At 37.7% G+C, this 15157-nt stretch overlaps 1 protein-coding gene and 1 non-coding gene across 2 annotated transcripts; both read left to right on the top strand.

Moving 5' to 3' along the window:
- The first annotated feature begins 6354 nt into the window (after positions 1-6354).
- On the top strand, positions 6355-14773 carry LOC132608019 (uncharacterized). The gene is made up of 5 exons (XM_060322102.1): positions 6355-6485; positions 6812-7140; positions 8818-8966; positions 9009-9471; positions 14637-14773. Exons 1-5 carry the CDS (start codon positions 6355-6357, stop codon positions 14771-14773), a joined length of 1209 nt encoding a protein of 402 aa, XP_060178085.1.
- On the top strand, positions 12640-12713 carry TRNAW-CCA (transfer RNA tryptophan (anticodon CCA)). Its single transcript has one exon. It is a non-coding gene; the product is annotated as a tRNA-Trp (tRNA).
- Positions 14774-15157: the final 384 nt, after the last annotated feature.

The following is a 15157-nucleotide window of genomic DNA, read 5'->3' as shown; positions in this document are numbered from 1 at the left end:
TCATTAGCCACAATAGGGTCACCTAGTCGACTCGCTATTTTGCTCGGTGTAACAGATCCCCAACAATTCAAAGGTAGATTCAACATTTGAACCTATAGGGGAATAGTCATAAGGAATTCTTTTTCAGAATCAAATCCAGGTGTCCAAATCTTCAGCACCAATGGAACACTACTCATAGTATAAGGCCCAACACTTAGAATTTCATCTCTATCCTTCGTAGACTAGAATTTCACAATGAAAAAACCATCATCATAAAGGAAAATCTCTTGTTTAGCTATTGAGTCCCATGTTTTTGCAACATACTTCCTCATGTAAGTGTAGCTTGGAGTATCCCCCACAGCATAAACAATTAGAGCATTTCTCCACTCAAGGGTTTGTTGGTCTAATTCCTCAGATTCCAGTAGCACAATAGTTTTACCATTTATAATTGTTGGTGGAAAGCACAATAGTTTTACCATTTATAACTGTTGGTGGAATAAAGGATAATGGCATTCCCCTAGCAGCGACCCTGTTATTAGAGAATAAATTGACCCATGTCTTACCTTGGGGTTTTTGCTCTGTTGATATTTGTGCTTGTTGCTGACTCTCTATTCCAATTTCCAGCTGATTAATGGTAGATCCATCTTTTTCTTGCTCATTCGCTGCCCTTTGAGGTGATTTCACTTAACTGGGTCCAGGTATATCCACCCCTAAATTCACCGCCTGCGGAGTTGATATTACGGCACCAGAGCTCAGTTCCATTGGGGAATCACGAATAAGTTGTGAATTTGCTGACCCTAAGTCCACCGGGGAGCTGTCGATGGGGGTAATAGGGTTACGATTTTCGCATTTATTTTTTACCTTTGCACTATTGTTCCCATTGTTCTCCTCCACTGTCTTGCCCTTCAGGTTATTCAAACACACTTGCTCTTCTTTCCGAGGCCTTCCCCAACCTCGTTTAGCCATGGTTTCTGATATTTCGATGCACGTTAGTAGAGAGCTCTAAACATGCTTTTAGAACATACTACGTATGAATTGTAGATTCCGATGTGGTACAATTTACTTACAAGGTATTCTCTTCTTTATCTCTAGTAAAAAAAATGTCCTATCTACTAAATCAAAAATGTAAATATTTTTATTTTGTGTTAATTACACTTAAGAAATTACTGTAAATTGATTCAAATAATTTTTTTGTATTTTAAAATTAAATATTTACACCTTATATACTATAGAAATCCTATGCTTTCACCATCTATGAGGTATATCCGTAATGAAGTATATTAAAATAAATAATTTAAATTATAAATAATACTCCCTCCGTCCCATAATGAGTGTCACCTTAGCAAAAAACAAATTGTCTCATAATAAGTGTTACCTTAGGAAACCAAGACATCAATTGACTAGTTTTTTTCCAATTCTACCATTAGGCAATAAAGTAACATCTAAATGATGGTTGAAAAATCCACATAGTAACTTGGTATTGTTGGATTTCCAATGTCAAAAGGTTTACTTCTTGTGCATGTTCTAATCAAAAGGAAAAAGTAATATATTTTTATTATATAGGGGTAATTTGGTAAACTTCACCTTGCATTATTGATTTCCTAATATACGTATTTTTTGCTAAGGTGACACTTATTATAGGACGGAGGGGGTAATATTTATGTACTTATTTTTATGAAATTTAAAAAGAGGATAGATATTTTAGATGAACTTTTTTATTCACCACTTTGATTAAAAAAAGGATTTTTTTTTGGAATATGCAATTTTGAAGCTAGTAAATAAGAAATGAACACAAATACTTAATAAGATGACAAAAGCTTTATGTAGTTGGCAAAATATTTTTATCTTTCGAAACTCTTAAATCAAATGTAATTCCTTTTTCTAAGAAATATTCAAACCTCTTTTATAATAGAAATCCAACACAAATAAAATTTCATCTGCAGCTAAATATTTTTCAAGTATCAGCAAATATATTAAATTACGATCATTTCTTTAATGATTAATTGATCTTTCATATAATGTTGTTTGTTTTCTTTCAAAAGTGTTTCGTCTTTCTTAAACTTTATACTCAATCAAATAGGTTCACCTAAATTGAAACAAATAGAGTATTATTTATTTTTCAACAAATTTTGGTTATATACTTTGAATGATGCAAAATTCTTTTCTTATATATCAAAAATACTTCAAGGGAAGAAAAATTAAACTTATTGTACGTGATTAAGTTATAATTTCAATAAGATTAGAAGTTAGTCAAGATGATGATTGAAATGGATATAAGATCATTTGATGCTTAAGTGTCTACCGGAAACAGCCTCCGTACCTCTCATGGTAGGGGTAAGGCCTGCATACATTCTACCCTCTCCAGACCTCACTTTGTGGGATTTCATTAGGCATGTTGTTGTTGTTGTTGTATTTGTTGCTTAAGTCTTAATACTAATATTTAAAAATTAATATCACTTAGGTAACATACTATAATTATATTAGATTTATGACAATTATTTTTTTGGTGACTTGGTACCCCACTTATCATCTTTAATTACTTGTAATATTCAATCCAAAAAGATATCGCTATTATATGACAAAAATATTTTAACTACATTTACTAGTAAACATAAAAGCAAAATCGCACGACAGAATCTCCAAGTAATTCCTTAATAAATATAAAATTCTTAGGTACATCCCAAAATAAATCCCTAGGTAATATAATTCTCAGGTAAATCCCCAAGAAATTATCCTCAGGTAAAATAGCAGCAACAAATCCCCAGATAATTCACTAGGTAATATAATCCCAAGATAAATTCCCATGAAATAATTCCCAGGTAAAATCGCAGTAACTAAATTCCAGGTAACTTTTTAGATAATATAATCACCGATCACCAAGAAATAATCCCTAGATAAATCCGTAAGTAATGTTACCTTAGAAATTTCCTATGAATTCACAAAGAAAATAAAATTTTCATATTTTTATCGGTTACCTGTGGAATTACCTGCGAAAGTGATACCTGGGGATTAGTTTCCTCAAATAAATCCCCAGTTAAATTTCCAGCACAAAATGGCGCCAAAATTACCTGTGTATTTACATGGGGAAATCATATCCGGAGGTAAATATTCTACAATTTAAGAATTTTTAGATTTTTGAACGGAAATTCGCAGGCAATATCTGCGAAAAAAATTCACAGTTAAAATCCCCATGTAATTCGAGCTTTTCTAGTATCGAGGTGTGATTAAGTTGAATTGAGCAACCAAACAATGTATTGGTTGGACTAAATTCTAATACAGGGACTATTTTAATAAGTACAACTACCAAATGAGTCCTAAATGCTTTGTCTTTGTTCTGGTAGAAAAAGAAAAGGAGTCAGATTTGAATCTTTAAAAGAATTTCCACTTATCTCCATTTTTTCGGTGACAAAAGAAAAATCTGAGCACTTCACCTCACCACATGAAGATGGTGAAGAACACCAAGAACAACTATTGATTTCCAAAATTTCAAGATTTGACTACTGATTTTTTATTTTTTTTTAAATGTATCCTTTTCTGATTGGGTGTCAATTAAGCTTATTTTTCTTTTTCAGAATGTTATTTTTATTTTGTTTATTAAATAGATTTTAAAATAATTTTTAATTTTTTTTTAGCTCGAAAAGACACATGTTCTCATTTTATTAGTCATTTGCCATGTCAGCGACGAGTGTATTGCATACACTTTGTAAGTTTGGCTAGTTCGGCAAAAACTGTCTAATTGAAACAAATTTCTAGTAGAGTAAGTGCCCAGTAGGAACACCCCTAAGTTTAGGTGTTTGAATGAAAAACCGTGTCAACTTTAGGTGTCTCCATGTATGTTTAACTTATAATAAAAGTCTTTTCAAGAGAGCACTTTGGTATCGCATATACTCTTTATCCCTAAATCTGCAACTTTGGATAATAATTAAGATATTTGAAGGTCAAGAACACGCTAATTATAGTAATCATATAACGACCCGCTAGGTCGTTATGGGGCTGATATAGAAAAATTAGACCTTCGTCGGGAATTCCGGGGCTGCGGGTGAGTCCGTAGCGTGTTTTTATTTATATATACATGTTTGGTTTGTGTTTGTAGGGTCTTGGATCGATGTTGGGATTTTTGGGTGAAAACTGGTGCAAAAACCACAGCTAATGGTCAAAATGGACCGCAGCAGCGGGTCCATCGTAGCGGGTTGTGGGTCGCCACCGCGGGAGGCGGCCTTTTAATGAGGTCCGCCTTATCGGGAGCATTCCTTCTATAGCGAGACTGCTACAGCGAGACACGGACCGCTGCAGTGATCGACGAGAGGCAGAATCCGTGTTTTATATTCTTACTTCTGAACTCATTCCCCACATAACACCAAAATAGTTTGCACAGAACTGTTGTGGCAAAGAATTTAGGCTAGGGCTAAAGTGCGCTTGAAAGGTAAGTCTAAACCCTTGACTTTGTTAATTCCATCATCATGATAGATTCCATGAGTAGTTAAAGGTCCATTAATGGTGACTGAAAGGGCTAACACCCTAGAACTTAAGAAAACCCTTGATTAATGAATGGGTTATTGATTTTATTGTTGTTTATCATCTAGGAGTATATATTATCGCTTTCTAAGATGAAAACTTGTCTAATAATGGTGGAACTTGTTGATTGAGACCTAGGGTTTCATAAAGATGATAACTTTAGCATAGAAACTGCTAGAAAAAAAAGGGATTGAATTGATTAGAGAACCCAGGAATGGGAATAGTATGATGGTTTGGAGTTGATGTTATGATGAATTCACGCTTAGTGATAGTTCACCCACTAAAAAGGGTAGAATGTAATTAGGTTCTTTTCCCCAAGGTGTTGTATTGTTTGAGTAGATGACTTGAATACCCATATAGCTTTATATTTCTAGACTTTGAACGTCCAGAAGATTTACGAAAGGGGAAAGCTATCGCGGTGTGACTACATTGTTCCAGTTCTGCTTTGAGGTAGGTTACGATCTACTTAAGTTAAGACTTTGATTAGTTGATCATATGTGATATGAAATTGATAGGAGAAGTATGATTAGGGACAGTTTGATATAAATTGATTAATTATATAATGAATTGATATGAAATGATAAAGAAGGATTTCACATATACTCTTCTTGTTGACTTGGAGTAATCCCTTATTCATGATTATTTATGAATTGATTTTTGAGTCTTGATATGACTTGTGATATAGTGACTTGTGTTCCCTGATGTTGATTCTTGATTGTTCACATTCCTTATTGATTGTGGAACGGAAATAAATAGTGATGAGAAAGATATATAATATGAAAAAACACATTTAACAAGGGGTGAGGATGTGGCCTAAGTTAAAGGCTTGTGATCCGAGGTAAGATTCCGGAACGAGGGTCCGTGGACACCATGGGTCCCCTGCAGGTCATGGCTAATGGGTCAAACACTACCATTTAGCATGTATGTACGGATATGTGACAGAGTTGAGATATTTTGTGTTTTGCGATTGTGTTTGGTGATTATGCAGGTTGAGTTACTCTTATTGATTACTATTTGTGTGGACTTATCTATCCCTGTGTTGGCTGATATATTTCGGTGTTGGATTATTCTTGTTGATGATTTCTGGTGTGGTTATATGTTGCTATGCCTATCTATCTATTTTATTGATTTTGTGATTGTATGCATGATACTAATCTTAGTCGGCCTCTGATATCTCCCGGTACATAGTGTTTGTACTGAGACTATCTTGCTGCATTCTTTTGAGTGCAGTTTGTGATCCAATGACTTCTACAAGACCTCATATTTAACTTGAGGCCAGTTTCCAATATATTCGAGGGTGAGCTATTATCCATGCCAGGCCGCTAGAAGATCTTTTCTATTTTAGATGTCTATTTCATTTAAGACATTTATGTTATTTTTAGACAGTGGTTCTTTCTGAAACAGTTGTGTTAGAGTCCTTATACGATGACTTCCAGATTTTGGGATTATAATAGTTTAGACTTCCGCATATTTTATTTAATTATGGCATGACTAGACTTTTAGAGATATTTATACTTGTTATATCCTTGAATGCTTTAAAATTGGCTAAGTAATTTGATAGTGGTTGGGATGGTTGGTTAAGTAGATGGTTCGCCTACTAGGGGATTTGGGTGGGTGCCATTCACGACTGTTTGGATCATGACAAAGTTGGTATCAGAGCTTTAGGTTCATCGATCTCGTTGTACAAGGACATGTCTTGTAGAGTCTTGCGGATCGGTATAAAGACATCTGTACTTATCGTCAAGAGGCTATGGGACACTAGGAAAATTTAATTTCTTTCTTTCTTTCATGCTACTTGATTCCAATTGGTATCTGGATGATTCAAAATTGTATATGACTTTCCCTTCTATTCTCTCATAGATGGAAAAGACTCGTGTGGTGGCAGCAGCAGCTAATGAGGTACCCGCGCCGGCCACTGGGGTTGCAGCATATGGTAAAGGACAGGCCGCTAGGGCCACAGTTCGTGGAGGAGGCCAGGCCAGGGTACCAGAGTAGGTAATCCAGCTCCGAGCAGAGCTCGTGCTCTGGGGTTACAGCATGCTGTAGCCGTAGCTCCTCCTTTAGATGAGGCTACCGAACAGGGTGTATATCCTAGGCCAGTAGGAGGTCCGGGGATGAGCATGATTTGTTTTGGAGGTTCACTAAGATGAAACCTCCAGAGTTCTGCCACTGAGGTTGAAGATGTTTACGAGTTTATTATGGATTGTTATGAGAGGATCCATAAGATGGGGGCAGTGGAGAAATATGATGTTGAGTTCATGACCTTCCAGCTCTTGGGTGATGCCAAGTTATGGTAGAGGGATTTTGTGGAATGCAGACCAGCAGGATTACCTCCACTGACTTGGACAGAGTTTTATCAGGTGTTTCTAGATAAATATGTTCCTCGTACCTTAAGGGATCGCAGGCGTGATGAGTTCAACAACATTGAGCAGGGTAATTTATCTGTGGCTGCTTATGAGGCTCAGTTTCATTTGTTGTCTCGCTATGCCCTCCAGCTTGTTCCTACTGAGGAGGAGAGGGTTAGGATATTTGTGAAGGGGTTCAGCACTGCCCTTCAATTGTCAGCTCTTCAGCTTGCAGCCATAGGTGATCTTTTTCAGGAAGTGGTGCATCATCTTAGGACTGTCGAGGGAGTTCGGCAAGAGGGTTACCATTAGCACGCAGAGAAGAAGGCTCGAAAGGGTAGTGGTTACAGTGGCTCTTTCGCTAAGGGCTAGAGTTCCCAGTTTTATTTGAGACGCCCTATTCAGTTAACTATACAAGTTTCAGCTGGAGGCCTATCAGGGGTAAGTTAGCACTATTTCAGTTAGCCAGGGGGTTCGCACACCAGAGCTCCAGATTATGGTGTTTACTTAGCTTCATCCATTTCTGTTCAGCATCCGACGCTAGACCATGGATGTTTTGAGTGTGGTGATACCGAGCATTTCAGGAGAAATTCTCCAAGACTTAGGCAAGGTGGTCAAGGCACTCAGTTTTAGGCTCCTCGAGTCGCAGCACTAGGTAGGGGGGGGGGAGGATCTTATTGTGGGAACCAAGCTCAGTCTGGGTGTGGCGGTCACACAACTGGTAGAGGTGGCCCCTAGCCTAACAGAGGCGGGTCTCAGTCTTGTGGAGATGGTCATCAGCCCGGCAAGGGTAGAGCTCAGACAGAGCAGGTTGATAGCAATAGTTCGCAGGCTACTGGCGGATGGGTTCATTGTTATGCCTTTTCTAGCATGACAGAGGTTGAGGGCTCAAATGCAATTATTACAAGTAACATCTCAGTATGTCACCGAATGGCTTTCGTATTATTTTACCCGAGTTCTACGTTTTCTTATGTTTCTACATATTTCTCTATGGGTCTTAATATGGTCTATAATTTACTTGATGCCCCTATACATGTATCTACTCCAGTTAGAGATTTTGTGGTTGTAGATAGAGTTTTTCGATCTTGTATTGTCACACTTATGGGGTATGGCACCTGGGCTGACTTAGTAATCTTAGACATGATAGATTTTGATGTCATTCTGGGTATGAGTTGGCTAGCTCCTTACTATGAAATTCTGGAATGTCATGCCAAGACAGTCACCTTATCTGTGTCCGGGGTGCCTAGACTTGAGTGGAAGGGTAACCTTAGTCCCTCCCCAAAGAAAATTGATTTGAGGTCAGGGTATCATCAGTTGAAAATTCAGGCAGAGGATATTCCTAAGACTGCTTTCCGAACCAGGTATGGGCACTATAAGTTTTTGGTTATGTCTTTCGGGCTTACTAACGCCCCATCCTCTTTTATGGATTTAATGAACCATATTTTTAAGCCATACTCAAATTTCTTCGTGATTGTGTTCATTGATGATGTTTTTATTTATTCGAGGAGTAAGGAAGATCATGAAAAACATTTGAGAGTTCTTCTTGGGTTGCTGAGAGACAGGGAGTTGTATGCCAAGTTCTCTAAGTGTGAGTTTTGGCTTACGTCTGTGCCCTTCTTAGGACATGTTGTTTTGAAGGAAGGGATTATGGCGGATCTAAAAAAAATTGAGGTAGTGAGGGATTGGGCCAGGCCCACATCCGTGACAGATATCTGCAGTTTCGTGGGGTTGGCTAGTTATAACTATTAGTCCGTGAAGGGGTTTGCTTCTTAGTAGGTTCGTGAAGGGGTTTGCTTCTGTTGCTTCGCATTTGACGTGGTTGACTCAGAAAAAGGTACCTTTTCAATGGTCCGATGAGTGTGAGGAGAGATTCTAAAGCTCAAGACTTTATTGACTACAACTCTTATTCTATCTTTTCCCGTGGAGGGCAAGGATTTTGTAGTTTATTGTGATGCTTCTCGTTCTGGTTTGGGTGCAGTTTTGATGCAGGAAAATAAGGTGATTTCTTATGTATCCAGACAGCTGAAGAATCATGAGAAGAACTATCCTACTCATGATTTGGAGTTGGCAGTGGTGGTGTTCACATTGAAGATTTGGAGGCACTACCTCTATGGTTCCCATTGCGGGGTATTTACTGATCATCACAGTCTTCAGCATGTGTTTACTTAGAGGGATCTAAATTCTAGGCAACGGAGATGGATGAAGTTGCTTAAGGATTATGACATTATTATCTTATACCATCCTGGCAAGGCAAACGTGGTGGCAGATGCCTTGTGCAGGAAATCAACTAGTATAGGGAGTTTGGTTCGTTTGATTGCGTCAGAGCGTCCATTGGCCAGGGAGGTTCAGACTCTAGCTAATAGTTTCATGAGGCTTGAGGTGTCTAATTCAGGCAGGGTATTGGCTTGTGCTGAGGCGAGATCCTTGTTTCTGGAGCATATTAAGGCCAGACAATTCGAGAATGCGAGTTTGAGTAAGATTCGCGATAAAGTCTTACATGGTGAGGACAAGGAATCCGTTATTAATGATGAGGGTGCCTTGAGAGTTAAGAGGCGTATTTGTGTTTCATGTGTTGATTTGATTAAGACAATTTTAGCGGAGGCTCATAATTCTAGATATTCCATTCATCCTGGTGCTACCAAAAATTACCGTGACTTGAGGCAGCACTATTGGTGGGCTAGGATGAAGCGCGATATTGTTGAGTTTGTCGCATAATGTTTGTATTGCCAGCAGGTGAAGTACGAGCACAAGAGACCTGGGGGTAAACTTTAGAGGATGCCTATTCCAGAGTGAAAATGAGAGAGGATAGCGATGGATTTTGTGGTTGGTCTTCCAAACACCTTGGGCAAGTTTGACTCGATTTGGGTCATTGTTAATAGATTTACCAATTTTGCCCATTTTATACTGATTTCGATTACCCATACCGCCCAGAAGTTGGCCCAGATTTATATTCGTGAGATTGTTCATCTGCATGAGGTCCCTATTTCCATTTTGTTCGTCTGCATGAGGTCTCTATTTCCATCATATCTAATAGAGGCACGACATTTACATCTCGATTTTGGAAGAATTTGGAATTGGGTACTAAATTGGACCTTAGTGCCTCTTTCCACACTCAGACAGATCCTTTCCACACTCAAACAGATGGACAGTCTGAGCGGACTATTTAGGTCCTATAGGATATGCTCTGAGCTTGTGTGATTGACTTTGGTGGCCATTGGGATCAGTTCTTACCATTGGCTGAGTTTGCTTATAAAAATAATTATCACTCGAGTATTGATATTGCCGCATTTGAGGCTCTTTATGGGAGGAGGTGTAGGTCTTGTATTAGATGGTTTGATGCTTTTGAGGTAAGGTTATGGGATACATATCTTTGAGAGAATCATTAGATAAAGTCAAGGTGATTCGGGAAAAGCTCTAGGCTTCTCAGAGTAAGCTGAAGGAGTATGCAGATCGAAAGGTCCGAGATCTTGAGTTCATGGTTGGAGAGCATGTATTGTTGAAGGTAGCACCCATGAAGGGTGTGATGAGATTTGGGAATAAAGGTAACCTTAGTCCCAGATTCATTTGCCCGTTTGAGATTCTCAATCGTGTGGGGGATGTAGCCTATGAGTTGGCTTTTCCCCCAGGTTTGTCAGGTGTCCATCTAGTGTTCCATGTCTCTATGTTGAAGAGATATCATGGTGATGGTTTGTTTATCATTCATTAGGATTCTGTCTTGTTGGATGAGAATTTGTCCTATGAAGAAAAGCCTATTGTTATTTTAGATAGAGAGGTTCGTAAGTTGAGGTCGAAATAAATAGCGTCAGTGAAGGTTCAGTGGAAGAACCATCCCGTTGAGGAAGCTACTTGGAAGACAAAATCTAATATACGAAAGAATTATCCCCAGCTTTTCACTGAATCAGGTACCTTCCCCTTATTCTTTATTTTGTCCGTTCAGGGACGAACGGTTGTTTAATTGGTATCTAATGTAACGACCGAGCATTTATGGGGGGTGACTTAGGAAAAGACCTTCATTGGGAATTTTGCAGGTGAGTCCGTAGTGTGTTTTTATGTATCTGTACATGTTTTGTTCACATCTGTAGGGCCTTAGATTGATGTTGGGACTTTTGGGTGAAAACTAGTGCAAAAACCCGAGTTATTATGGACCGTTGTAGCGGGTCCATCGTAGCGGGTTGTGGGTCGCCACCGCAGGAGGCGAGACCTTAATGAGGTCTACCATAGCGGGAGCATTCCTGTTATAGCGAGACCGCTGCAGTGAGACACTGACCGCTGCAGTGGTCGACGGGAGGCAGAATTCGTATTTTATATTCTTCATTCCAAACCCATTCCCCACATAACATCAAAACAGTTTCCAAAAACTACTGTGGCGAAAATTTAAGGCTAGGGCTAAAGCGCGCTGAAAGGTAAGTCTCAACCCTCGACTTTGTTAATTCCATCATCATGATAGATTCCATGAGTAGTTAAAGGTCCATTAATGTTGAATGAAAGGACTAAAACCTAGAACTTAAGAAAACCCTTGATTATTGAATGGGTTGTTGATTTTATTGTTGTTTAATAATCTAGGAGTATATATTATCGCTTTCTAGGATGAGAACTTGCCTATTAATTGTGGAACTTGTTGATTGAGACCTAGGGTTTCATAAAGATGATAACTTTAGCATAAAAACTGCTAGAAAAAAAGGGTTGATTAGCAAACCCATGAATGGGAATAGTATGATGGTTTGGGGTCGATATTATGATGAATTCATGCTTAGTGATAGTTCATCCACTAAAAAGGGAAGAATTTAATTGGGTGCTTTTCCCCAAGGTGTTGTATTGTTTGAGTAGATAACTTGAATACTCATATAGCTCTGTATTTCTAGACATTGAACGTTCGGAAGCTTTACGAAAGGGGAAAGCTATTGCGGAGTGATTACATTGTTCCAGTTCTGCTTTAAGTTAGGCTACGGTCTACTTGAGTTAGACTTAGATTAGTTGATTGTATGTGATATGAAATTGATAGGAGAAGCATGATTAGGGCTTCATACATAAAGTATGGTTGATAATTCCTACAGTTTGATATAGATTGATGAATTATATGATGAAATGATAAAGAAGGAGTTCATATATACTCTTATTGTTGACTTGGGTAACCCCTTATTCATGATTGTTGATGAATTGATTTTTGAGTTTTGATATGACTTGTGATATGATGACTTGTTTTCCCTGACATTGATTCTTGATTGTTCACATTCCTTATTGATTGTGGAACGGAAATACATTATGATGAGAAAGATATATAAATATGAAAAGGCACATTTGACAGGGGGTGAGGATGTGCCCTAAGTTAAAAGGCTCGTGATCCGAGCTAAGATTCCGGAGCAAGGGTACATGAACACCATGGGTCCCCTACAGGTCATGGCTAATGGGTCAAACACTACCATTTATCATGTGTGTACGGATATGTGACCGAGTTGAGATAATTTATGTTTTACGATTGTGTTTGGTGATTACGTGGGTTTAGTTACTCTTGTTGATTTCTATTTGTGTGGATTTATTTATCCCTGTGTTGGATGATTTCTGGTGTGGTTATGTGTTGTTGTGCCTATCTGTCTATTTTATTGATTTTCTGAAAGGTTCAAATCCTGTCATCCCTACCTATTACTGCTCAAAGGAGCAGTAACGAGGGATCAATTGAGATCGCTTCAAATTGGACATAATCTTTGATTTTTATCATGCTATTCTAGTATATGCATACAAAATGTATTGGGGTTATGAAAAGAATTCTTTTGTTTACAGTCTTATCTATTCTGATAAGAAAGCGCTCTTAGTTCAGTTCGGTAGAACGTGGGTCTCCAAAACCCGATGTCGTAGGTTCAAATCCTACAGAGCGTGATTTTTTTCTTCTTAGATCGAATTAGAATAAAATAGATTCATTCAGTAACTTTCACAACAATCGGAATTTGACCTCCTGTGCCTGTGAATTAAAGAAAGGAGGAGGTCAATCAAAAAGAGATGTTATGCATGATACTAATTTTAGTCGGCCTATGATATCTACTGTTATGGTTCGCTTTTATGCGGGTTAGGCATAAAAGTTACTACGAGGTTGTTGGTGCTCTAATTTTGGATTTTATGTTTTTTAGAGTCGCCACCTAATTTATTAAGAGAAATTAGGAAAATCAAGTTAAAAGATTTTTTTTTTTCAAAAATAAGAGAAAAATCTTTTGGACAAGAGTTTGAGGTAAGGGTTCTAGTGATCCCATAGGAAAGGATTTAAGCTTCCTAATATTAAGGATCTGTAGAATACGGTTGACCTACGAGCTTCAATATGTGATTAACGTATTTATTTGCTAAAAGAGTGTTTTAATTTTTTCGCAAAATATCATTCCTTTTCATATCATAACATGGTTCCAAAAAAGAATTTGGCGAATATTCCCCCTTTACAAGAGGGGGTTTTGGTTTAAAAATCCACGCAAGTGTTCAACTCACTTCGTTGCCGAACTACCATGCACCCGGGATTTCTCCCGAGTAGAGTCGCTACTATTCTAGTCCTAACGAAATGGGTCTAGTACTTACGGATTTTATACATATATATAGAAAATATGGAGTATATCTCCGATTGTTTATACATTATATATAAAGAAATACAAAATTTTTAAGCCTAATTTTATCATTTAAGCCCATAAGTCAACTTATATTCCAAACCCAAAGTCCTGAATTGTGGTCCAAATAGTCTTGTCTTCATTTCACTTTTGTTTTGAGGCTGTCAAGCCCAAACCAGTCGAATCTCATTAGATTTTTACCAAGTCCAAACCCATTTCCACTTTTAAAGAATGCATGCAACCAGATCGAGCCCAAATTCGGTCTTTGAGTTTTTGTAAAAGACTGTTTTCAACCCGTTCCCAAATATTAAACAGTTTGCCCATTTTTTACAAATCACGGATGATAGTTTGGAAATTCATTTTTTATTTTTGGCCAGCTTTAAGGAAAAGACGCTAGACATTGCTTCATTTTAAACTTAAGCAAGATCCCATTCCTCTTCTGCAATTAGCCATGTCGTTTAACCAATTTTGAGAAACTCACTATCAAACCAAGTTTTAGTTTTATGCAAAATTAACCATTAACCGAGTTTGGAAAAAGTTTTTGGCGACCTCTTAAAAATACTAGGCGTTCTTCCTAAGTTCTAGCATGCAAAAGGGTTCCATTATTCACATATTCAGTACACATACAATATATACATGTCAAATATATAAGCGGAGAAAGGAGGAAAGTGAATTTTTTAATTGATGGGCCTACCCAAGCCCATTAGTACCATTTTCACCCATTGGCTGGGCCTTCAAAAACATATCAACTTCCCTTTTATTTTCTCAGCGGACTCGATCAAAAGAAATTATTGGGCCTTTGGCCCAATGGGTTTATACCAGAAAGATCATCCAACAATGGCATTTCATGCAAGCAAAAAGGAATGAGATAATAATTAGGAAATTTTAGACTATACATAAAGGTAAAAGAACTGATATAGCTAGTATATGTAAAGCGGGTAACTTCAATATACATTATTTGATAGAATGGAAATTTAACTAAGTATGGATATCTAAGTAAACTGAAAAAATCAGCAAATAGGCCGGCCTCCTCAAAAAAATTGCAAATAATCATGGGCTCACATCCTTAAAGCCCATATAAGTTAAAACAGTGTAGCAACATGCCCATTTATCGATAAATAACAAAAAAAATCCACAAACCTATTTTTTATAAGGATAAACAATGTCAAGCAACTAAATATACACCAACATCTTTTTAAATATACCATGGGTATAGACACCCATGGAGATGTTAAAAATGGCCCAAAAAAGGAAAGCTTTTGCATTCTCGTTCTTGATGTTGCACAAGATCCAAGGGGTTTCCAGGAACCCCAGGCATGGCAAACACCAGAGAAGGCTCAAGATTATCCTTGAGTGCTATTTGGCATCTCCATTTATGTGTTAACTCACAATATATAGGAGAGGTGGTGTTCAATATTTGTATGCCAAGTTATAAATAAGAGACTAACTATACTGATCTCACACTAGTATTCAATCCCACAACGATAAATCAAATGTAGACTAAAGGTCTGGCCCAAAAACATAATGGCCCAAGCTTCAAAAGCTAATCATATACTTTTAGAAAGGAAAAAGAACATAGAGCTAAACAGATTTTAGATTAAGGCAATTATGGCTTGGAACTGATGCCTAAAGTGTTTCCTATTAAGTAATAAGAATAAGGTTCAAACAAGACATGGAAGAGCAGATTCAGAACCAAACAGCTTAGCCGTTGAATCAACATTTAGAAAAAAAAGCTCA

This window comes from Lycium barbarum, chromosome 8 (genome assembly GCF_019175385.1).
Source record: "Lycium barbarum isolate Lr01 chromosome 8, ASM1917538v2, whole genome shotgun sequence".
In the NCBI taxonomy this organism is placed as follows: Eukaryota; Viridiplantae; Streptophyta; class Magnoliopsida; order Solanales; family Solanaceae; genus Lycium; species Lycium barbarum.
The sequence above is the reverse complement of the archived record's forward strand: the minus strand, read 5'-3'. Positions and strand labels throughout refer to the sequence as shown.